The sequence below is a fragment of the Tyto alba genome, unplaced genomic scaffold (assembly GCF_018691265.1).
Source record: "Tyto alba isolate M040663 unplaced genomic scaffold, T.alba_DEE_v4.0 Super-Scaffold_1000006, whole genome shotgun sequence".
Taxonomy (NCBI): Eukaryota; Metazoa; Chordata; class Aves; order Strigiformes; family Tytonidae; genus Tyto; species Tyto alba.
The window spans coordinates 28,466,272-28,490,433 of record NW_024881272.1 but is presented as its reverse complement, the minus strand read 5'-3'; the positions used below and the strand labels follow the sequence as shown (position 1 = coordinate 28,490,433).

Genomic DNA, 24,162 nt, shown 5'->3' with positions numbered 1-24,162 from the left:
TTTAAGATAATACCCTTAACTGTCTCTGACTTGATTTCTGTGGTACAATGATTATGAGTTCACATTCTGTTCACATGAATATACATGGAGAGAATCTGTTCTTTTTTTCTTGTATCACACTGACCTTTCTCTATATTACTACTAGGCTTCTAACTGTATGGTTACCTTATTATTTTGGTGCTTCTTGCCAGAAGCATTTTTCATATGCACAATTAAAAACAGTCATTATACAGCTAATTTTTGCAGTCATTGTCACCTGGAAAAATAATTCCTAATGAAAGTAGGGTAAATCAGGATGTCCCGCAGTGTGGATAGGGGTGTATTTTGCAAAATATTCTCCAGATTTATTCAGAATTTTTCTTATATAGATCAGTTTTTATCCAAAATAGTTGGAATTTAAATTATAGCACTTTCTGCTCAGTAACTTTTTTGAAATACAATACTGAATTTTGAAACATGGCATATTTAATAAAAATATATCAGTTGAATGGCTTCAATGCAGTTCTTAATAGTTAAACCTTAGGCTAAGCTAATCTTAATAGTGTATTAAAATTAAAAAGCAAGTAATATTTGAAGACTAGAATATATGCAGTATTTTGAAAAACTATAGTTGTCCCTTAAACCAAGGACTTGGACAGTATTAGTTATCATTGTATTATTAATCTGGTTTTATTTTGTCTTTTAAAAATGCAGTATTCTACTGAGGAAGACATGATTGAATGGGCTAAGAGGGAAAGTGAGAGAGAAGAGAAAGAAAGATTGGCGAGACTAAAACAGCAAGAGCAAGAAGACTTGGAACTGGCTATTGCACTCAGTAAATCTGAAATATCAGAAGCATGAAGTTTAGAATAAGATTTTGTCTTACGTCAACTGTTTTGTCCCTTTTCATGAATACCTAACCTATTTAAATGTTAATCAGAAATACATATACACAAGAAACTATGAAAAGTTTTAAATTTCTGAAAGTGTTGTGAATGTTTCTGCTAAATTCAATCCTTTTCGTTACTCTTTGAATAACTGTTAAGTTTAGCATTTGATTTCTCTCAAGTTTTCAGGAGAACAAAGTACTTTTCCCAGCTGTAAGCGAATCAGTTTAAAATGCAGATAGTGAGATTGTAGTTTGACTGTAATCTGTCAGCAGTTGGTAATTGAGCATAAAGTGAACATAGCAATTATTCTGCCATGGCTGACTGTCTCCCATCAAGCAGTTAGTCATTTGAAACCTTTTATCCTTCTAAAGAGATTTTAGTAATGCCAGAGTTGTGGAGTGCTTTCTTTTGTATGTATGCATATAGATTTTTCTCTTCATTGAAGATTCTACGTTTGGATTTGAAATAGCAACCTTCGTGGAGTCTAAGTCAGAAAGAGTGTGTCTTTCTGAAACCTTTAATGCTTTTCTTGCATGGTCATAGGTTTTAAGGCAGACCTGTTATTTTGTTTTGTAAAGCAATTAAGTTGAAGATTCATGTGCATTTGCTGTTGGCCGAGACGACTGTCAAATTGAGATCCCACTGCTGTTTGAGCCACTTTTGCCTGAGAAATATGCAGCTGAACTGTCAAGTTAATAAGTTTAATTTGAAATATGAATAAGAATAGAAAGAAAAGACAGGTAGTCTTATTTTTTTTTTTTTAACCACAGTTGTTTTCTGTATATGTAATTTATTGAATGCCAACTGATAGTTGCACCTTAAACTGAATGATTTCTTTATGGTCACTGAGTCAGAATAGGATTGATAGAATGTTAATGGAAACTTAACTTATTGTTCATTTTGAAAGAACTCCATTTTGGAGAATCAGTTTCATTTAACATAATCGCAAAAAGACTAATCTTTTGACCAATCTAAGAAAAATGGATGGCAGCAGCATAAACATCAAGAGATTTTGTTTATTTTTCCTTGCACTTTTAACCTGTGGTATTTCTGTTGAGGAGATTGAAGTGTTTCAACACATAGCACTGGGGTGGGGAAGGGAGATAACTCAGCCATACTTCAGTATAATTAAGCTCTTCCCGTTACCTATCAATGCTGCTGTTGCACAAGTTTGAGGGTAGTTCTTTCAAATTTTCAGGAAAAATGGGTAACCTGACTGGGATGGTTTTTCTTTTGCACTGGGAAATGAGCATTTAAACACCTGCTCAAAAAAAGTAATTTAAAATTTTGCAAGTATTAAATAGTTATAACTTATCTATACATCTTTATAATGAGTGTACACTAATCTTGCAAATCATATGCTTAACTGGATTACATAGTTTCTTATCTTTTGTTAAAAATGTATACTCAGTGGACCAACACAATATTATATGTATATATTATATATATATATTCCTGCTTTCCTTTACGGAATTTAAAGTTTTGAGTCATTTGATGTTACATTTCATATTACTGACTCTGACTATAGTACTTTTACTCAGACTACCAACAAACCACTGCTGTGAGCTAAATGGCATTACTTTATGAAGTTTTAACTTTTTTTTTTTAAAAAAAACAAACAAACAAACAAACCTTGTTCAGGTGGGATTAGCCTCTATTTATAGACTTCCCTTTTGTTTAAAAATTCTAACAATAGCCTGTAATTATGAAGAAATAAAGTTTAAGTACATAAGTGTGAACTGTTCGCCTGTTTTTTCAAAAGGGTCCTGTGAGCTGTAAAGCAACGTTTAAATGTAATGCAAACAATATAAAGTGTTCTGACTGTAGTCTGATGGGAGGAGTGGGTTAATTTTCAGAGAAAAAATGTTGCCTGAATTTTGAGGTGAGCTGAAGTGCACACTAATCCCAGCTGTCACTTGCTTTGTTAGGAGTTGTGGCAGCTTCAAAGAAAACTCAGTCTACTCTTGTCCAAGGATTTTTGCCTGCACAAGAGTTGCAGAGCCCAAATGTTTAGATACGTACAATTTATCTGTGAAGATGTGTAAGCATCCTCTACTGGCTGCTGTCAACATATACGGCTTAATAGCTATTTAGTTTGACCCAGAATATATGATTCTTCTAAATATATCTGTCAGCATAATGTCTCCTTCATATCAAGGCAGAGACTGCTTGATCAGAGGTTTAGGAGTTCCAGAACCATTTACATATGTCTTTGATCCTTTTATTACAGTAGTGCAAGGTTTTAATATGCTCATCTAAGTGGACCCAAATAACTGTGCCTATTTGCTTTTAATGAGACATTAGCTGGATTAGGCAATGTAATATTTTCATTAATTTTATCAGGTTTACACGCATTCTTGAGGCTCTTTGAAACCTGCAGGCTGTCCTTTTCCCCCCTTCTAAGTCCCTTGTCAGATTTCCATCTTGGGCGTACTTTGCCTCTGATTGTGCTGCTTTTGACCCTCTCTCCCTTCCAAATTGTGTGTAGCCCATTTAACTCTGTAATGAAACTGCAGATGGTTGCTAATCATCTTGAATAATTTGATATCCTCTTTCACTGTCTTTCTCTAACTTCCTATACTATGAAGTTCTAACTGTCATGTAAAAGCTTCTATTGCATTCACAGAATACCGTTGCACTCAAAAGATTGAAGAGATTATCTAATGTCTAGCAGATGAATTGGCCACTTGATAGTTATATTTCCAATGCAAGTTATCTGAAGCAACTTAACTAGCAACTGTATTGGAAGAATGTACGGGGGATTAATGTGTTAAGTCTGTTAAATCACTGTGAAGTACTGACTTGGAATAAAATGGCAATAAAGATGCTTAATGAAGGGACTGACATACTGGGTTGACTTTAAGTGAAGTTCTCTAGAAAGCTGTCTGCTTCAGCACAGTGGACTTTAAGCCAGGAGACTTGATGTGATACTAACCCTCCTGCTTGATACGTAAAAGCTGTTGTATTAGATCTCAGTATTGGACTTAACAGTTTCATCAGTTTATGTGGACTTCCTTCCCGTCCTTTGCCATGTGACACACCCACTGTGTCTCATCTCTTCACAGAAATAGCATCCAGCTGTCAACTGTGTTGCCTGCTGTTGTTTCCCCACTAACTTCTCAACAGTTTCATTTAGCTACTTAAATGTAAATTGACTGTTTCAGAATTTGAATATTTAGCAAAATTATAATTTTAGTATTGGAATGGTTTAGTCATGCTTTAGTCTGAATCTTCAAAGTGATTTGTGTGCATGGACGTGCAACCTTATGTTTTTGCAATACTGATAGAATGGTATTTTTAGATGATAATGGTTTCAGATAATATGGAGCATACAGGTTTAATTTATAAAAGGGTAAAATTGGTAAAGTAATATATCTGTTCCAAACACTGGCAACTAAAGTCATGTCTTCTCTTTATGGAATTCTGTATCGTGTCAGTGAATACTCTTGAATTTAATTCCATTGGTAATTAGAGTGAACACAAAGGTTAGCTGTCAGATGCATCCATTTTTTTTTGTAAGAGGGACTAGGAGTTGTTTGCATTGTGCAGTTATAAAACACAAGACAATGTCAAAGTAAAAGTGGACAGTCAACAGTTTATACTGGAAGTAGGCAGTAATTTTCCCAGATTGGAGATCTTTCTTGATGCAAGTTTGAGATTCATCTACCTTTTGGCAGGTGGAGTGAAGCTTTAGTTGTCTATGAGTGCTACTGAACTCTTGAACTTTCTGCAGAATCACTTGTGTATTGTCTTCCTTGTTGGCAGCAAGGTGTAGGTATTAAAACTTAAAGGTGAGAGAGGAGGGGTAAGCAAAACCAATCTCTGAGGCAGTGGCTAAAGGTACAACTACCAGCTGGGGAGAGAAAGTCTTCCCAAGCTTGTAGCACCTAAGCGTTAGTGCAACAACCCGACAGTCTTCACATCTTGCCACAATGCTATCTCTGCTATTCACAGTACCAGTCCAACAGTAGTTATGCTACCAAAACAGCTAGATAGCTTGTGTTTTCAGGGAGCTCTGAGGCTACAACGACAGCTGCTGTTCACACTCAGTGGGGAACTGTAACTCGGTACCCGTGCAGGGAGGGAAGACAGCATAGTGTTAAGGAATTTCTTACATGGAGAAAAGTCAGGGAGGGGAAAAAAAAAAAAACAAAGCAAAACAAAAAAAACACACAAAAAACAAACAAACAACAACAACAAAAAAACAAACAAACAAACAAAAAAAAAACCAAAAACTTTCCTCTTGTGTTTATAGACTGATAGATGATATGAGAATTCCTTGTTGTGGTGCTTTGTGGGGAGCTTCACGGTAAATTTTAGCTTGTCTATTATCTCAGAAACAATGGGAAGGATCTTTTAATTTGTCAGGTGGCAAGCCATCAATTCTAGGTCAGTAATATTTTGAAACAGAAGTAATTTACATTTACAATCAGTTTAAAGAAACTTGAATAATGGAAAATACATACTACCAGCTGCATTGCCCTTCCTTGCTCAGAATACTTAAGTATTCCTGTTGTGCTAAAATTGAGAGATCTAGAGCTGCTAAGACCTTAGATTTTGAACTGAAAGCAAAAAGCATTAATTTTTAAAGCAGGTGATCAGAGGAAAAATGCTGCATTGTTTGGATGTGTATTCAAGAGGTCAGGATGGTGTTTCTAGTTATCTCTTGCTGATTTATTAAATGATTTTGGACAAACCACTTCATAATGCTAATCTGTTTCCTGTTTTCTAAAGGACAGTGGGTCTTACATCATGTTACATAACTGCTGTAATTTAGACAGACAGTCTTGTGCAGAGTAAAAGGAATTTTATCCCATTTTACTTGTGTGTATTCAGTAGGTAGGAGAGAGGTTATAAGGTGGTGTGTTGTCTCTGTTTAGTATAGGCAGCCAGTTGCACTACAGGACTATAGAAATAACTGGAAATAGAATAAGCATTTGACAGAAGTGCTGCTTGGAACAAGATATTTTCTTGAGGATTTAGTTTGCTGATAATACAAGGTGAAACTCTTACCTTTGACTTCAAAGGTCTGTCCCACCTGGCATTGGCCAGCGAGAGATCCTTGTAACACTGACTGCCAACTGTCAGCTGTCTTGGTTTTGTATCTGGTAGAGCCCAAGTCAAAAAAAGGATTTGTCCTGATCCACTTACTCAGACTGATCTTCCTCTGTGGGCAGATTCATTATTTATTCTGTTGAGACTATCTAGCATTGAACTTCCTGTATTCAAAGCCAAAAGGTCTTTAGGATTGTTTTTCACACAGTGCAGTTCCTCTTGAGATGTTCCATAAACAGGTGTGCTCACTTATAGAGAAAAAAACTAATTTTGAAAGGCTTAATGGATTTTTAAGTAAAATCCTTCTTGTAGGTTTTTTTTTTTAAGATACTTATCTGATACTCTGTTAACGCCTCCTTATTCTTAAATGCTCTTCTGTAATATAGTTTAGGGTCTCTGAGTTTCAAACAGTTCTGTGACGTTTGGAGTATGAATCCCATTTTGGGCTCACATCCAGTAATAACTTTTACTGAATAAATAACTCAGTTGAGGTTCAAGCTAGTGGCCCATAATCCTGAAAACTGTATGTAAAAGTACTAGTTGAATGGTAGTTATAGATTTAAATTCTCTAATTTTCCTTAATATGCTATCAATTTACTACTTCATTTTTCTATCAGATACTGAAACAACTGTTCTGTTCATGACCATACAATAATATGCTCAGGAGAATAACTAATTCGTACTGCAGTTAAGCTAATGATGCAGATCTGTCCTTCTGTTTCAGCTTTTTCAACTTTGTCCCTACAACATAAAACTCCTAAAAGTTGTAAAAAGCAATTCTGAGTATACTCTAGGGTAGTTATTAATAAAAATGTTTTAGGATAAAAGTGACTGGCTATTGAAAATAGGCTGTATCTAAAGCACAGAACTACATAGGAAGTCTCCATTATGAAAGCTGTGAGCTGGAATGTATGAGCTTCACAATTCAAAAAACTGAGTGTATGTAACAGGTATTTTATGCTGATAAACTTGGGTTTGTATCTGTACCAAAATAGCTCTGTAAAGGTGCTTGTCACCGCTCCTCACAACATCCCTCATTGATCTAAAATGTTTGATTTAACCAAGACAATCATGAATTTTTGCCTGTTGTCAGACTAAAGAATCATGCTCACATTGATCAAATGAGCTTTCTTCACTTGTCTTAGCTTCTCTCTCAAAACAGCTGCACCCCGTGCACTGGAGCGTGAGGCAGGCCTGCCGCCTACCTCTCGTTCTACACATCACGAACCACATTGTTGGTGTTCAGCTAATAAATTCTTTTTTTTTTTTTTTTTAACCTTATACACCTGCTGTTCTCATTAATGTTCCCATTGTTTCTTCCTGTCAACCAAGTCCTTCTGTTTATCCTGCCACTCCCTCTGCCGTGTATACCTTTGCTATCCTTCTCCCTCTTTATTTCCTTCCACAAACTCCTTTCTTCTGTTAATCTTTTCTGAACTGTGATCCCTGAAACCCTGAAGCTGCATGGTTGTTATTATTATATGTAATGGCCAAACTAATTTCAGTAATGGGTAATTTAATTTTTTAACTTTGTACTTTATTTAAAGTATTTTGTTCATGAACTGATAAATTTGAAAGGTAAGCACTGTTGGGTGTTACTGCTTTTGTACGTTTAACTGACCATTGAGTGTTGGGGCAGAGGGCTCCACCTAGGCAAACAAACCTTCGTCCAAGGAAGTGTGGAGTGCAGGCTGATTCAAAACTTGGCTAAATATTAAATACATTTTCCTCCTGTTTTTTTTAGGAATTAATTATTCTAATTCAAACACATATTATTATTATTATTATTAAATAATAATATTATTATTATTATTGTTATTATTAATAATAATAATAATAATAACGATGATGATGATGATGATGCAAGCTTGCTTCTCGGCTGCTCCGGGCCCCGCCTGGACTCCCCCTCGCCCTCCCTTACCTCAGCTGGCTCCAACCCCTCGCCCCCCCCAGCCCGGGCCCCGAGTCCCCCACTAGCGAAACGCTAACCCCAGCCCATTGTTGCCCCCGTGGGCGGCTGCCGGGCCCCGGGCCGCCCCCCGCGCCCGGCCGGCGGAGGGGCGGGCGCTGTCGCCGCAGCCGCTCACCTGCGGGGGCGGACCCTCCGCCCGGGCCCGGCCCTGCCCTGCCCGAACATGCGCCGAGGCTCGCCCCCGCTTCACACCATGCGAGGTGGCTGCGGCTGCCGCCCGCGCCGGGGGAACAGCCGCACCGCCAGCCCTTGGCTCCGGCCTCTCCTCCCGCAGCTTTTGGAGCCGGGGACGCCCTTCGCGACGCCTCCATGGACTCCCGCGCGGCCAACAGCGGGAGCGGCGACGCCCGGTACGGGGCTGAGGGGGGAAGGGGGCGCGCGGTTTTACCTCAGGCCGCGGGGGCCGGCGGGGTCTTCCCCGCCACAGCCGCCGGCGGGGCCGGCTGGGGCGTCCCCTGGGAGCGGCGCTGCCTCCCCCTGAAGCTTGGGGAACGCTCCGTCCCGGGTGGGAAGAGCGGGGGCAGCGGCGGCGGGAGCGCCCGTCCCGGTGCCGGCCGGAGCCGAGGGTCTGGTCGCAGGAGACGCTGGTGCGGCCGGTGCCCCGGGGGAGGCGGGTGAGGGCGGCTCGTTTCCCGGAGAAGCAGCCTGCCTCGGGGCTGAAGCCTGTAAATCGAGTTTGGTGCCTCTCCGAATGACTCCCGGGTGGCTGCGGGGAGTCGGTGCCTTTGGAGGTTCAGCCCGCTGCGGCCTCGGGGGCCGGTGCTGCGGGGTGTAGCCCGGGCTCGGCCCGCTTCTGCCGCCGAACTGCTGCGGCCGTCTGTCCGTCCGCTCACCGGCCCGAACGCAGCGACTGAAGGGGCAGAAACTGTTTGGGTTTTTTGTTTTTTTTTTTTTTTTGTTTTTTTTTTTTCACACTTTAGGGCTTTTTTTTTTTTTGCTTGGACAAAAGTATTAGCTTAAGCTAATGACATACCTTTGCTGCAGTCCTTCAGTAGTTACATGCAAATTAACTTCTGTCTCCAAAGTGCTGGTTAAGTGCGGTGTCATGTCTCTGAAAGTCTGTGGAAGAGCGTGGAAGACCAAGTCCTTTCCTTGAGCTCCTGTTTGCACAGCTTGCAACACACCTTGACGGTGAAACATTGACGTTAATGACTCTGTAACTCAATGCCTTCTTGCTCACCCTTATGAACAAGCTGCAGGTGGATAACTTTCCTTTCTCCTTTCCACGTGTGCACTCCCACTGCCCCTAAAATACATAAATGTCTGTTGCGTGCATGAGGGAGTTGTTTCTTCAAAAGCTGAATCAGTGTGCAAATAATGTTCTTCCCCAGTGATGACGGCACGTTAAATTTTAGATATGGCTGTGTTAAAGGCCTGTTTGTGGATTCCCTATTTGACTTAAGATTTCAGAAATAATCTGCTTTATAATTATGCAGGAGTAAAAACCTTTAAGAATGCAGTTGTTGGAGAGGTCAGCAAACCATTTCTCTGCTTAGAAGAGTGGTAAAGGGTCCGTTCATGTCTCTTCATGAAGCGTTGGAAGTGGTGTTTTGCTCTGCCTTTGGCTGCATGCTTTGCCTATATCTTAAAGTTGAAAACAGCAAACATCAGCCCAAGACTTTAATTTGTCTTCAGAAACCATGATAAAAGATGTTTCCTGAACTTTGGATTATATAACAGTGCTTATTTTTTGGTCGCATTAATATTGGAGTTACTACAGAGAATTGAGGTGGGTGATCTAGTGTCACTTAAAGCAGCAAAGTCGTGTAGGATTAAAAAAATACATGTTAGACCTGCTAATAATAAAAAATTACACGTTTATAAGTGTTTGTAATAGCTTTATACAATTTTTAACATGTTCAGTCTTGGTAATTCTTTAATGGATAAACAAATTTTTTTTTTTTCCTTCACTCTCCAGGGTGTGAAGGTCGGCCATATGCTTGCAATAGTGATCTTAAACAACTTCTAGGTCTTGTGTTTGCATTGACAGTAGTAGCAGCAAAGGCAGAGAGATTGCAACTGTGACTGCATTGTGCTTCAGAAAGTTTTGAATGTACAGATGAATGTTTGCAAAAATGTTCAGAAGCAGGAAGGAGTTTGCTGAATTTTGCTAGATTGGGCAGGTTGTGCCAAAAGTCAGCCTGTGTTACTGAAGCGGCTGGAGAACTTGGTGCTGTGTCCTCATTGCCTTTCTGTAGCTCCATCTACTGGAACCAGCTGCTGCATTCCAGTGTTGCACCAGGATGTAATGTGCTTCAAATGTATTGGTTACTGTGCTACAAAATGTTGAAAACATCTATGTCAGGCTTTTTGCTATTTTTTGGAGAAGATATTGCTAATTCTATTATATGCTTCTATGATTTCCTTATTGTAGTTCACATTTTACTTAAAATGCTCCTTTTAAATCCTGATGAAGCTCCTAGACGGATTTTTTGCAGGGCTGAGCTTGTGGTTTCTTAGGTTTCAGATATGTTTTGGGAATAGACTGAAATTATTAGCTCATAGTTGGAGGACACAATGGTCTAGTGCACTGGTTGGAACTGAAAAGTGAATGCCAGGTTTTTTGAGTAGGGGTGATGAAAAATGACCTCCTATTTTGCAGATTTTCAGCTTTTGTCTTCACTTTGGTAATAAAACTTCCAGTCATCTTTTGTGGGAAAAACAACTATCAGAAGAAACTCTGAATGTTAGGATGGTCATTCAAATATACTTGACTTATTTGCATTTGAGATTCAAGCCATTCAAATAGAATGCAGTACAGAACTTGCATGTAATTTTATCTTTCTTTCTCTTTGACTCTAACTAACATGATCACCCTGAACTGATGAAATCTTCTCACTACATCTGCATCAAAATTTTTAATTTTGACTAGTCTGTGTTTCCTTTCAGAAAGGGAAAAAAACTGCCAGAAAGATCCCAGACTGCTCTGATTCTGAGTTCAAAATCAGCCTTGCCTTTGTTTGTTTGGTTGGTTTTTTATCCTCAAATAACTTGCTTAGCTGTTTTTGCACTCTGAAATAGAGAGAATAGCAACTGTCTGCTTCTTGAAGCCGCTGTGCCTAAGAGTAACTCTTCAAAATGGCTTTAGAAATACAGAGTGTCAAGAAAACTTGCTACTAGTACTTCTTTTCTGTTCTAGAGTACTGATTCAATAGGCAGGTTCAAGAGGGTTATAAAGGCATACTGAAGTGCTGTGCTTGAATTTTTATTTAGGTGGAGAGAAAGTGGCGTTCTTATTGGTCAAGGTGCCATGAAGTATGCTTTGAAGATGACTTCTGAAATATGAAGTCAGTCTGTTGGAAGCTCTCAGGGAAACATAATTTGAAATTTCATGTAAAGCCATGATTAAAGGCAAAGCAACAGTTCCCTATTTGTTAAAGCATTTTGTGTCATTCCTATATCTTTTTTAATGAGAACCTAAAGTACTGTTCAGCAATGGAACAAATTGAAACAACAGCATAATTTTTTTTTTCAGGTTGCAATAAAACATATTACAGAGTAACTTATTTTGAAAATGCTTTGTGTAGATTTAATGCAAAAAAAAAAAACAACAAACCAAAACAAAAAACAACAAACCCTAAACCAAACAAAACCAAATACCAAACCAAGAAACATTTCAGCTCAGATTAAGTACTGCAGGAAAATGCCTTTTGGGGCTAAAATGTTTATTTCATCCCTTCCATGTTTGTCACCACTGAAGTCTGAAAGAAGCAAAGTGTAAGTCGGCATAAAAGTACAAACCAGACTTACAAAACAATGAAGTAAGATGCATAGGTAACTATTTTGTGACCTACCAGTCAGTCTTCATTACTGCAAGGTAATGTAGAATCCAACCAAAAGGGAAAATTGCATAACATCCCTCCTGAATTCTCACTGAATCTTATTTCAGAAATAATACAGACCTCTACCTTGATCTTGCAGCCCTTGCAAAATCAAATCTCACAGATTTTGTCTTGCTTGTTACCATGACTGTGGCAGATGTGAGCTTGCATTTTGCTTAATGCTTTTTTTGTTTGTTTGCTGGGTACCTAAATGTGCTCAACACTATTGCAAGACAATGGTCTAGTGCAGCTCTATTTGATTTATCGTTAGTTTTAATATGAAAAGGGTTAGACCTTTAAAAATTGAGACTAACTATGTCAGAAGTGTAGGTTGACCAAAGGCAGTAAAACTGTAAGAAGTTAGAGACTTTGAGAAAAGAGCAAATGGGTATTGTGAGGTTGCAAAAAGATAGTAAAACTCTTAAAAAGTGAAGAAGCATGATTTGAATCACACCTGTCCTCCAAAATGATAAAGATTGTAGAGCATTTGAATTTTAAAAGAAAAGCTGTTGAAACTTGCTAAGCATCAATACAGACTGATTTATGAGGAATATTTACTCATAATTGCAGCATTCCTGTGAATTTCTTTAATGTTGGATATATTTGTGTTCGTTTAATTTTGACCCTATGTGAGCTAATTTTTTCTGTGTATATTCCAATAGGTTATTGAAGTTCCAGGATGCTTGGGTTGGTAATTTGTAATTTGCTGGACTATATTGTATATATATTTTTTTCATTCTCTTTGATGCAGGCAGTTCTACTGACTGGGAATAATCACCCACAATCCTGCATTTAGCCCTCTGTGAGCAGTCATGTCAGTAGAATATGGAAAGGGAACGGCAAAAATTACACCAATATTCTTTATTTGTCTAAACAAATCTATCTTAATGAATTTATAGCATTGTTTGCCCATTCAAATACGGGATGAGAACATAATGCAACCTAGATCCTGCTTGGTTCAAGTTAAACAGCAGTGGAACCAAGGGCAGAACAGAGATTTACTGATCCTTGGACTTCGTTCTGCTTACTTGACTGCTTTGCCACATCCCTTTGTTTTGTGATCTTTCGCTGAAACAGAAGGGCTGAAAGCTTCAGCATCTTTAACAAAAGACCTTTGGCATTGCCGAGTCATCAACGACTTCGTGGTTTCAGATCTGAGTTAGCCTCAAAAATAAACTGTGTCGTACTCCATGTACAACTTGAAATATTAAGATCTCCTGAATTCCAGAATTTCATCGCGGTTGTGTCTCTATACAGATTCTTTGGAGAACATGAATAATGAAACCTTTTGATTGCTTTGTTGTTAGAAGTAATGGCACTTCTGCAGCACCGAGGAGTCTTAGTCACAGGCCAGAAACGTGTTCATCAACACAGAAAGATAAATGCTGAAGTATTGCTAGCTTGGCACATAGAACAGGAAAGGATATGGCAGAATTCATTTTCTTGCATTAACTTATTTGTTTTTGAATTATGAAGAAATTCCTTTATTGTCTGAAAACTGAATAGTAACAAATTATTGTGAGAACTGCTTACTTATTCTCCTTTTCATGGTAATGAGAGTGCTGTTCATCCAAGATTATTTCTGATCTCATGTGGTTTTAGAAATGTTTGCAAAAGAGGAAAAGAATTCTTCCCAAGCGATGTGCTTTTGTTTTCTTTGAATGTAGAGATTTTTTCAGTCTCAAGCTCAGAACATTTGTAGCACAGTGTTGCTCAAAGCAGTCATTTAGAAAAGGAGTAGTCATCAATTTGGGAATGACGTGGCAAACTTGAAAAGGCTAAAGAAAGTAACTCCAGAACAGAAGTGGTGTCACGACAAAAATGTCTATAATCAGTGGTGAAATTTTTGAAAATGCAATGAGAAGGACCCTTGGGTGTCAGCAACAGTACCTACCACGCCTGGTGGCCTGCATATCAGCAAGCCAGGTTGTGTTCATATGTTAGAGGTGCCTTTAGATGTTTTTTTGTTAAGAACTGAAATGCAGACCTTTGAGATGTGCTTTGGGATGTTCCTCACATCTGTGAATGGTTGAAGTGTTAGCACTGATGGAACACTGGTAGTCCGAGTGGCAGTGTTTGTAGGGAGCAATATGGTTTTACTACTCCTTCCTCTCTGGAAAAAACAAAGGCTCTTTGGGCGTGTGAGACTAATCTCTTTTCAGTTTCATTTCGTACTCTGTAAAGGGATTGTTTAAGGATTTATTACCTTATTTTCTAACTACGTAACTAGAAGCAACCCTCTCTAATAATCTCTTTGTAAAGATAGAGAGTATGTAATGCCAATTGCTGCTTACATACTGAGCTCTCTACCATCATAGTCGTAAGGTGTGTTGCCAGGTGTATTCACCATTGATGCAGGTAGCATAAAAGAGCTGCAAAAATATGTGTTCATGCAACCCAGTCTGTTCTGCCAGAGCTGTAAGTGTTTGTGCTGCCTTTTAATACCATGAGATTAGCATTATCGTGCAAAAATTGAAGCTGTATGTTACACGGAGAGTTTTTGATATAAAGGGAATAAAGGAGGCCAAAACACCGTATTGTCCAAATTGTTAAGTATAAAATCAAATCAAGAGCAAATACTTCAGAATTACTTAACAGGAAACTGAAATTGTAACCCTTCAGATAAACAGCTGTGTTCTCCTTGCCTTCCATGTGGTAAGGGCGGGTGCTGAACGGTTTCTTGCAGAAGAAATGTTGCAGTGGGGCGGCAGGAGCAGGGGCCAGCTGTGCAGGATAGGTAGAGCTATTGCAGCAATCGACCCAGAACCCAGGTTGGTATTCACTGGAGTAGCTTTGTTCGTGTTTCTGAATAAGATGAAAGCAGTGTCGGTCATTGCTGATCCAAATTGCGCTGGTGCTGTTCAAGACCCTGAGACACAAGGTCTCTAGTATGGTTACAGTGATGTTGCTGTGAAGTTTCATTGGGATGGAAATACGATCTTTCCATTAGACACTTTTCACTGATCTTGCATCTCACTTGCTTTACATGCTTGGGACTAGCCTATATTTGGGAAAACAGGGTGTACTTCCACTGCTCCCAGCTCCAAGAGTCTCCTGATAATGGAGAAAAGAGAGTCAACTGCTGAGTCACCAGCATTTCGTCTTCTTTGTGGTGGTTTCTCATCAAGTACTGGTTTAGCTCAGTTGTGCTTGATTCTATTTTATTTTCTTCCTCCAAATGAAGTTACCCATGCACACTACCTCAGCTGACTTATGCAGATAATGTAGATTTGGCAGAAAAATACATCCATATTTTAGGATATGACTGATTTAACTTGCTTTCAATGTTTCACAATGCTGAAGGAGCTCTTGAATTACTATTAAAAGCATTACTATAAAGGCACAAACTTCAGACTTACCTTTTTTTCACACAGTTCTGATAATTACTTGAGGTCAAATGAGTCAGTAGTTAAGCATTTTGCAGAATACAGGGTTCAAGATCCTTTTTATTGAAGAAATCTGTGAAACCCAATGACAAATCATAAAGCAGATGTGCTGTAAACTTAATAGTAAGAAACCAGTCAATATCATGCACACAGTGAAATAAAATTATGCAGAAATATGGTAACTCCCGTGCTTAAAAAAGCCTTCCCTCCTCCTCCTTTTGACCATGAAAAACATTCTGTTTCTTTACTTTTAATATTCATAAATTTAATTTTGCTTAGTTCTGGTTATTCATTTTGTTTGATGTTGCTGTTGGCATAAAAAGGATTTGATATTTAAGTAAAAATGGCATTGCCTAGGATGTCATGAGAAATTGCCCTTCCAGCTAGAGACAATGGGGGTTGCAGTGAAGTAAGAAGATCAAGTCTCATCTGAAGTTGCAGGATATACTGTAGTTATGATTTGTGAAGCACCCCCAGTCACGGTCCCTGGGGCAGAGAGCAATGATTTAATAAATAATAAAACCACAATGAGAACCATGTGACTGTCCATGTAAGACCAAAAAGCAAAAAAAGGAAAGATTCTAAAACCAAGGGGGAAATGGCCTAAATTTGGAATTATTTCAGATCTTAATTTTGGGGTGTGTGGGGGTGTGTGTGTGTGTGTGTGTTGTTTTTGGTTGGTTGGTTGGTTGGTTTTATTTTTTTTTTTTTTTTTTAGTTAAAACACTGATGTGTGTGGGGAAAGAAAAGTTGCATGCTGAAGGTTGTTTGAGCTTATAATTGTTTCCAGAGTAGTGCTATTCAAATAAAAACCTGCCAACTCAAGTTTTGGAGAACTTGGCAGAAACATTCAGAGCCTTTACCATACAGAACTTTAAAGACTGTATGGAGAAATACAGTATCAATTAGAAACTGTTTAAACAGCTAGTGAAAATTATGAATCATCTTTTCAGAGTAGCTTAGGATCCTGTCGTGGAAGCACCTGGGTTAATTTTAGGTTGTAACTAGTAGTTATTCCCAACTGGGGAAGAACAACCCGGTAATGACTTTTATCTCCTGCTGTGGCCCAGGTACATAGTGCTGTTACTAACATGTAATGGAGTCATTAATGGGGCAGCCTGTGGATCTGTTACAGTAATTTTTGTACCAAATGCAGCACAGGCTTTTCCTTCACAGGATGTCATAAAAACAGCAAGAGATTTAATCAGGTATGTTAATGTCTGCAGAGTATCTTCCTGAAATTATTCTTCGCTTGTTTGTAATTTTTGGCTCTTCCTTCAGCAGTCGATGTCTTAATTATTGGTACTGCTTTGCCTAATCTAACAAATAAGACCATGTATAGGAGAAAAGACCTGTATAATTTTTAACAGTAGATGCTCTTGGAGAAACTAATTTATCTAAGTAGATCATAGCTGATCAGCTTCTACAGTCCAGCTGTCACAGTGAGAGAGAGATGACTGGTTTAGTTGCTTGTAGTTACCCTTCTTATGTACAGGACCAGTACTGCTGATGTGCCAGCAAAGCAGTTTGAGAGCATACACTATTTTATTTTGGGCAGAATCAGCCAGATGAGCTCACTCCACTGATTAAATTGTTTATGCTAACTTGCCACATTTCCATGGAATTAAAGAGATATTTTACAAAGAACGTGCAAAGTCTCACTACCTCCCAAAGTTACAGGAACCAACAAAAAGCAACAGTTTGGCTGGTGGATTGAAATCTCTTTTGCAGAGAATCCTTACTGGAAAGAATTACTTTCTTGACTTTCTTGCACGTCTGTTTCTCACATTTGCAGCAATTAATGCCTCAATTCTGCATGTCAGCTGGCCTCGTTTGACTCTCCATTTTGGTTCATAGGTTTCCAATGTAGTCCACTGCTGCATGCAGCAATTTTTGTTGCTTCAGATCTGTAATTGCAGGGATGTTTGACTTCTGCCGAGTTTCTACTGAATGAAAGATAGCTGACGCTGCCACTAATTTCAGGCAGGTCTGTGGATCGAAGATACACCAGCAGCTGCTAGCACCTTCTACGTTAGTAGTATCGAGTGATATGTGAACTTCATGTGTCATGGACTGGCTTCCAAATCGCTCATTTGTAATATGTTCTTAATGAACTTGCGATGCTGGTGTCTCTTACCGTGTCATCCATCGTGACGAATCAGAGAGAACAGGACCGCAGGCAGCCGGCGCTGCCCTGCCCTGCGCTCGCAGCGTGACTGTCACTCAGAGCTGGTTAAGTAGCACCGAGTGCTGCTGCTAGATGTTCGTGCCTAAATGCTGAGTGGACATACAAATGACTATGTCAGAAAACACAAGAGATTTAGCAGGAAGGTAAGTAGCAGTGCACAGCATTTTCCATTTGGCTTAGAGGCAGTTCTGATCTTGCTGTTGGAAGCAGGAGAGACTCTGCAGCCCACTGAGGCATGACTAATCAGTTTGCTAAGATGCTTAGCACTCTCTAGTTTGAAGTTTTTCTTCCCTACTGTTAACAGCAACCAATGGTAATTTTGTAGCATTGATGTAAGGTGTGTATTGTGTTAAGGTCTTAAGCCCTTTACTTGGGAGCTACATCAAATGTCAGGTTTCCTTGGAGCATGAGGGAAGTGTGCAACTTGTATTTTAGCTGCTGCTGGGGGTGGCACTGTGTTAATAATTTTTATTCCAGAAAAGATGCCAAGTAATTAATACATATTAATTGTGCTTTGAGCTTCAACAGTGTTTTTTTCTTTGTCATCTTTCTGTTTCAAAGGAATATTTTGAAATGGTTTTATTTGTATTGAATAGGGTAATTCCCCTGCATGACAAGAAACAAACAAAGAAAAAGCCCAGGTAAAATGTTACTAGTCTAAATATTTTAAAACAGATGAAAATATGTTTTACGTAGTGGTAAATATGCTATTTGGTTCAGGGACACAGATTTTAAAAAGGCAGGTAAGAATTGTAATACATGTAAACAATAATAGGCAAAGTTTTAATTGTTACAATAAGTAAGGCTCAGATTAGTTAGGCGGACATGATACTGCACATTGTATGAGACGGATGCCAAGACTTGGCTAATCAATGTTTGCAAAGCACTTGGAGAGTCTCTTGGGTGCAGAAGGATATGCAGTATACCTGAAATGTGATGACTACCACTACTATGAACAATGTTGTATAATGTTTCTCTCAAATTTATAAACCTGTTTTTCATATATATAATTATGCTCTTTTTTTCTTTACAGTCATTATTCTTAAAAACAAAAACAAACCACTGGTGCTGTCAGTGGTTATCGCTGATGCTATCTGTTTGTTCTGTGCTGCCCTGTCTTTTCCTTAAGTTGATACCAGGACTTTGGTTTGTGTTTTTCCTTTCAGCAGGCTATGTGTTGTGCCATTTTTTAAGGAAGTAACATAGTTTCTAAGTCATAAGACAGTTAGATCTGTTGAAAGTCAGTGACATGATGAGGGTTTGTTTGTATTTTGTTGGGGGAGCTTTTTTGTCTAGATTTGTATACAACATATTAGTGCAGTATAGCTCTTTGATCATTAGATGCAGATGTTTCATCTGTCCTAACACGGGCCAGGTGACCTTAACTTTCTTAGTGCAAGGCCTGATTGTTTGTTTCTTGTGTGGATTTTTTTGTCCAGCAGTTCTGGTGGTGATGAAGTTGGGCCAAACTTATTCAGCTGCTCTGTATTATCCTGTTGCCAGTAACCCAAAGACCAGCTGAGAACCCTTGTGACAGGTCAGGCTGACATCTGAATGTTGTAAAGGAGAAAAGTACAGCCAGAGTAAGCCACTAAGAATCTTCCAACTTTGAGATGCAGCAGCAGTTCTTTTGTTTGAGTGCAGTAGCACTTTTTAGGGACAGTGATGTTCCCAGGAGCATGCACAATGTGAAATTTTAACCCTTTTGCAAGTCTGTAGCGGTCTACTGGTCAGGAACCATACTGAACATGAGCTGAACTAAAGCAGATGTTCCAGTAGCAGTTGATATAATAATCTGATGCAGTTTGGCAATGTCTCATCCTTAAGGCAACAACTTGATTGTAATGTCACTGGCCTGTAGTCTCTGTCAGCCTTACAGGCTGTCAGCTGTGCATTGTCACCCAGTGCTTCTGTGTTCCTGATACCTGAGCTCATCAAAGTGCCATGCTCCCATGTGGTAAACTCTGCATGGCCAGGCTCTTATTTACACTACATGACGCTTATCTTATTTTCAGAAAGTACAAATCTTAAATTGCTTTCCACATGTCACAGGGTAAGAGCATAGAAAAAAAAAAAGACCAACCCACAAACATAATGGAAGTCACTTTAATTTTTTGCAATTCCTAGAAATGGGATACCAGATCATACATGGGAATAAGGCTAGAACTGAAGAAGGGTGATTCAAATGCAGCAGTAATGCACTGATAGAAGGAGACCAGATGTGCTGAGTTTATTCTTTCTTCTTCTGGCAGGTCACCTACATTAGACCTCAACATGGCATTGCATGAGTGTATGGCAGCTCTGGATTTATTTCTTAACAACAAGTTCTCGGATGCTTTGGCTTCCTTACAAGCAAAGTAAGTTGATTACATTTACTAGTTTTCCCTGTTTATTTTTCTTTGCTTTACCATCTCTCAGGAGAATTGAGTAGACAGCTAGTTCCCAGTTAATAGTTGATAAGACTGCATGGTTTTGGTTCAGAAGGGGGTGGTAAGTTCATGTGTTAAGTTTTGGGGAAGACAGAATAAGTGCTTTACACTTGAATGAGTAAATACGGAAATTGATCAAAGGTAACTACCAAAAGTACAGAATTGTTGTCCAAAGAAGTAACCCTTCAGCTGTAGTACAGTATGTGAGATTCTTGCTCCTGGAACAATAAAACCCATCTTCTGTCACTTTTGTTTTTTACTCCTTTCCCACAATTTTCTGCATACTGTGAGAAATTGAGAATTTGTAGTTTTGTGTCTAAATAATCAACTGACCATGAATTGCCAGATTTGAGACACAGTACTTCAGGTATGAATTCTTTTTTTTGTTGTTTTGTAATAAACACTTGCAGAAACTTTCTCACAGCTTATATAGCAATTCAGTGTTCTGGTCATAGACTCTATTTCCTAATTACGTTGCAGCCCAGCATGTAATGAGTGGCCCAGCTGCAAGCAGTGAGGTCATAAAATAGCTTCTAAAAATTGTTGTGACTTTACGACATCTGTGGTTTTTCATACCCTGTCCTGGAGTTACCTGTGCTCTTGGCTTGGTGAAGTCTGTGGTTAATTCACAATTTTTCCCCCCCAGTTTGCTCCATTTATTTTCGAGCTGTCAGTAAATTACATCATGCCTTCTTTCAGGCCACTGGAATATGAAACAAGTAAAATTTATAGATGATGCAGTAGTGTGTGTTTGATATGCATCAGGGGTAACTATAGTAAATCCTACATATCTGCTTTGTTAAGGTATCAGCCTCAGTCTTTGATGACAGAATCTGTAACTTAATTAAGTACACTCTGTGAAAGACATTCATGATAAATTGTAGGCTCAGATGTCTTAATAATACTGGTTTTGTTCACAACAGTGTTGTTTTTTGTTTATATATCATCAGAAGATATTATAAAAATGGTAAGAAGAATGACTGTGTTTTTATTAAATACTAATAGTAAAGCCCCTGTGCCCATCTGGAAATGCTTGCTCAGTGCTTAGCACAAAATAAGGAAATATTTTATTGAGGGGGTTTCTAAAACACTGCAAAAGCTAGTCGGGCTGTGGGTTTGTTTTTTTTTTTTTTTTTCTATTAATCCATTTTTCTTCTATTGCATATGGTTTTTATTCAGCTTTTGTTGGGCCCTGCAGAACATATTTCGTGACCTGATATTCTGGTTTTGTACCTGACATTATTCCAGATTGCAAAACCATTTTGAAACTGAATTTTCATGTTAGCCTGTTATGAGGAGGCCCTTATTCCTGTTGCCTTTGGCAGTAAGGGAAATACAGACTTAAGATCTTTGCGAGTGTAATGCAGAAACAAGATGCTGAATTTCCCCACAGATGATATCCATTATGGACACACTCCATCTCTTTAGGGAATGACAAGAGCTGTAGAATGGGCACATGTGTTAATACTGAGTATTTTCTTTAGGAGTCATCAGTTCCTCAGTGTTGCCTTTTAGCATGCTGAGATTTGAAATTGGTTTTCACAGTCCATAAACATACTATCTTCGTTTAAAGAAACACTTTTCAGTTTTTACATGCTTGTAAAGAATTTCATATCATAGATTTTGCAGCTTTACCACTTATGTTGTAGGACATACTCTGCTCTGTATTACATTATTGCAGATTCACTAAATTACTCACATTTGGCTTTCACAATAAATGTATTTTCAGCTGATTTGTACCATGTGTAACTGAGAGCAGATTTGGCAATGCATGAGAGTTAAAATCTTTCCCAGCAGCTTAAAAATAAATATCTGAGGATGATGTCTAGACTTGTGTTGAGGTAAAGCTCTTTTTTTCCTATTAGAAGTTCAAATCCATCATAAAGAAGAGATCTCATATCAGAAAAAAATTCAACTGGTGTTTTTGCTTCATGTTACATAACTTTTATTGTTTCCTCAGCTACCTTTTACGTTTTAGAGTTTTCTTTATTATTATTATTAATGATCATTATACAATAGTGGGCTCCAATTATCTTGTAGTTTCTGCAATAAGATTAATTAATCTTTTATATGGAGTATTCAGACTAAGTCTAAGAACTCTTAAGAAATTCCTTACATTCAGTCACCAAACACAGCAGTGATTTTCAATATGTAACTTGTTAACTGTAACAATGAGTAACACTGAAACTGTCTAGTCACTGGAGTAGGAAAAAAATCTCCTCTTCCTTCTCAACTCCAAGATACATACAGTAAATTGATTGAAAGCTGACTAGATTTTAGCACTCATGTCATTGTAAACAGATAATCATAAATTAAGGAGTTTTCTGGTGATAATGTTCCCTTCCCCGAGACAAATGTCTAATATTTTAATAATTATCCTGAAGGAAAGGATGATATAATCACCTGATTGTTGGCTGATGTCAGTTCATTTGGGAGAATGGTAAATCATAAATTCATGACAGAGAGTAATCTGGATCATTGGATGAGCTGCGACACATCTGTGTTGCTGCTTGCAGTATTATAAGAAGAATATGAGAACAATTAATTCTGGGCAGTTGACTTTATTCTGAAAATAGTCTCCAAAAAGCATTTGGTGATGTTTGGTGGAATGTTTATTCTAGAATGACTGTGTTTGAAAGGTAAGTTCAGTCCTTTGATGTGGGAGTATCTCAGGTAGGTGTGAAGAGATTGTGTTACTGCTCTGCTAGTTACTTGTGAAACTCTTAGTGGAATAGTGTAGTTCTATGGTACCTATTTACTGTCACTGGAATTTTTAATACAAGCCCAGTTTACAGTAGCAAATGTTATCTTGTATATTCTGATCTTTAAAAAGGATACTAAGGAACAACAACCTTTTTTAATGGTGTCTTCATGGTGTGGTGGAATGTTCTTGCCCATGTAGAACAAAAGCAAACATGAGGTTGTTGAGTGGGGTGGAGGAGCTTTCTCTAGGAGCTGATCTAACAAAGGTGTGTGATTGTCAAACTGAGAGTGGTGAAAGAATAAGGGGAAGCACATGGAGGTAGAGTGAAGCTCTAGACAGTGTTTGCATAAAGACACTGCACAGATCTGCAGAAAGCTTGAGTTAGCTGTTTATTGTGAAGAATGTCAAGAGCATGAAGAAGGTCATAGTTTCTAGGAGTTTTTTTTCCCTTTTTATATCTGGAGTCCAAAAGAACACAACTTTTGTAATCTTTGTAAATAGATAAATTGCTGCCAAAACCTGACTTAATTATTGGTTTCACCTCCTAGCTGGAAAAACGTACTAAATTCTGAATTTTGGAGAATGGCTTAGATCTAAAAGGCTGAGGGGTTCTCTTGTTGAACCCCAGCTTTTCAGCTTAGACCAGACTTAGACCTTTCTGGCAGTTTGTGGTAACTAGGGAACCAGGCTGGTGGCTGATTGGAGCAGTCTTTTCTGGTTGTAAACTTAATGCTAGTGGGGAGGGGGAGTTTTCATAGGAAACAGGTTTTTTTACTGGAAAATGTTGATTCTTCAGAATGGAGGATTTCTATGGAAGCTCATGGAGCAGGTCTGGCATGTTGTTTGGATATTGGGTGGAACTTCTGATCAAAGATGAAGAAAGTCTTCAGGCCCTGTGTAACCACATTCTCCTGATGCAGTTTTGATTTGGGCCTTGATCTCTCATTCTTGGGTACACCTAGATGAACAGACTGTTGGCTTGTCTGTGGAGGGTCTTTCTCACTCTCTGCTGTTGGATTTGTTTTACTTGTTAGTAGCATCTTGAAACTAAATTGGGACATGGACTTGAACCTAGGGTTTCTGTAACCTGGTGAAGTATGTCCTGCCTGCTGGATTACTGTAAAAGAATCCACAAAAAATGTCTTGGGCACTGTGTTTTTCACAAAAAATTACTAGCCCCTGGGTTAATTCTGAGGTCAAACCAAGCCAAGCTTTTGCTTTTTCATACTTCAGCTGGAGTGGAGAACTGTCACCGTCCTCACTTAGGTACTTGTTTTCAAGCAGGAATAAAAGTGTCCTTCAGCAGCTCTCAAGAAAGGGCAGTGCTACGAGATGATAATGATTGCACTGTAGTTGGAGAACAGGCATGTGGCATAACTCCCTGAGTGCTGAAAAATATTACTTATGATCCTCTTATTCAGCCATGTGATACCATCTATTGGGATAAGTCACTAATCAGAATATTAGTTGTATGTATGTCATAAAGGCTTGTTAACTCCAATGAAGTTCTGAGGAAAGTGCTGCTAAGGAATCAAAAAAAGGAAAAAAAGCTATCAAATTTCATTGTGTATCCATCCATATAAAATGAAGACCTTAAAACTTCTGGAAATATGCCAGGATATAACTGGCAACTTTAATTGTATGGTTAGTATGAATAGCGTAGATAACTGTTACATTTAGTTGCATTTCTACCCACCTCCCAGCCTCTGGAAAAAGAGAGTAAATTTGAGTGTTGTTA

The 24,162-nt window shown here is 38.6% G+C and overlaps 2 protein-coding genes across 8 annotated transcripts in view; both read left to right on the top strand.

Annotated features, from left to right (window-relative positions):
- EPS15 (epidermal growth factor receptor pathway substrate 15) overlaps positions 1-2,601 on the top strand; it is a 53,747-nt gene extending 51,146 nt beyond the window's left edge. For all 5 annotated transcript variants that reach the window (XM_042805652.1, XM_042805644.1, XM_042805629.1 and 2 more), the window contains one exon: positions 694-2,601. In XM_042805652.1, the coding sequence (XP_042661586.1) occupies positions 694-840 (147 nt within the window). In that variant the 3' untranslated portion in view covers positions 841-2,601. The remainder of the gene's footprint in view (positions 1-693) is intronic.
- A 5,430-nt stretch (positions 2,602-8,031) lies between these two features.
- Positions 8,032-24,162, top strand: part of TTC39A (tetratricopeptide repeat domain 39A) — a 49,407-nt gene continuing 33,276 nt past the window's right edge. For 2 of the 3 annotated variants that reach the window (XM_042808349.1, XM_042808342.1), the window contains exons 1-2: positions 8,032-8,246; positions 19,544-19,648. In XM_042808349.1, coding sequence (XP_042664283.1) covers positions 8,206-8,246; positions 19,544-19,648 — 146 coding nt within the window. In that variant the 5' untranslated portion in view covers positions 8,032-8,205. Of the gene's footprint in view, positions 8,247-17,326; positions 17,435-19,543; positions 19,649-24,162 lie in introns of those variants that run through there. The other variant, XM_033008761.2, reaches the window with a different exon arrangement.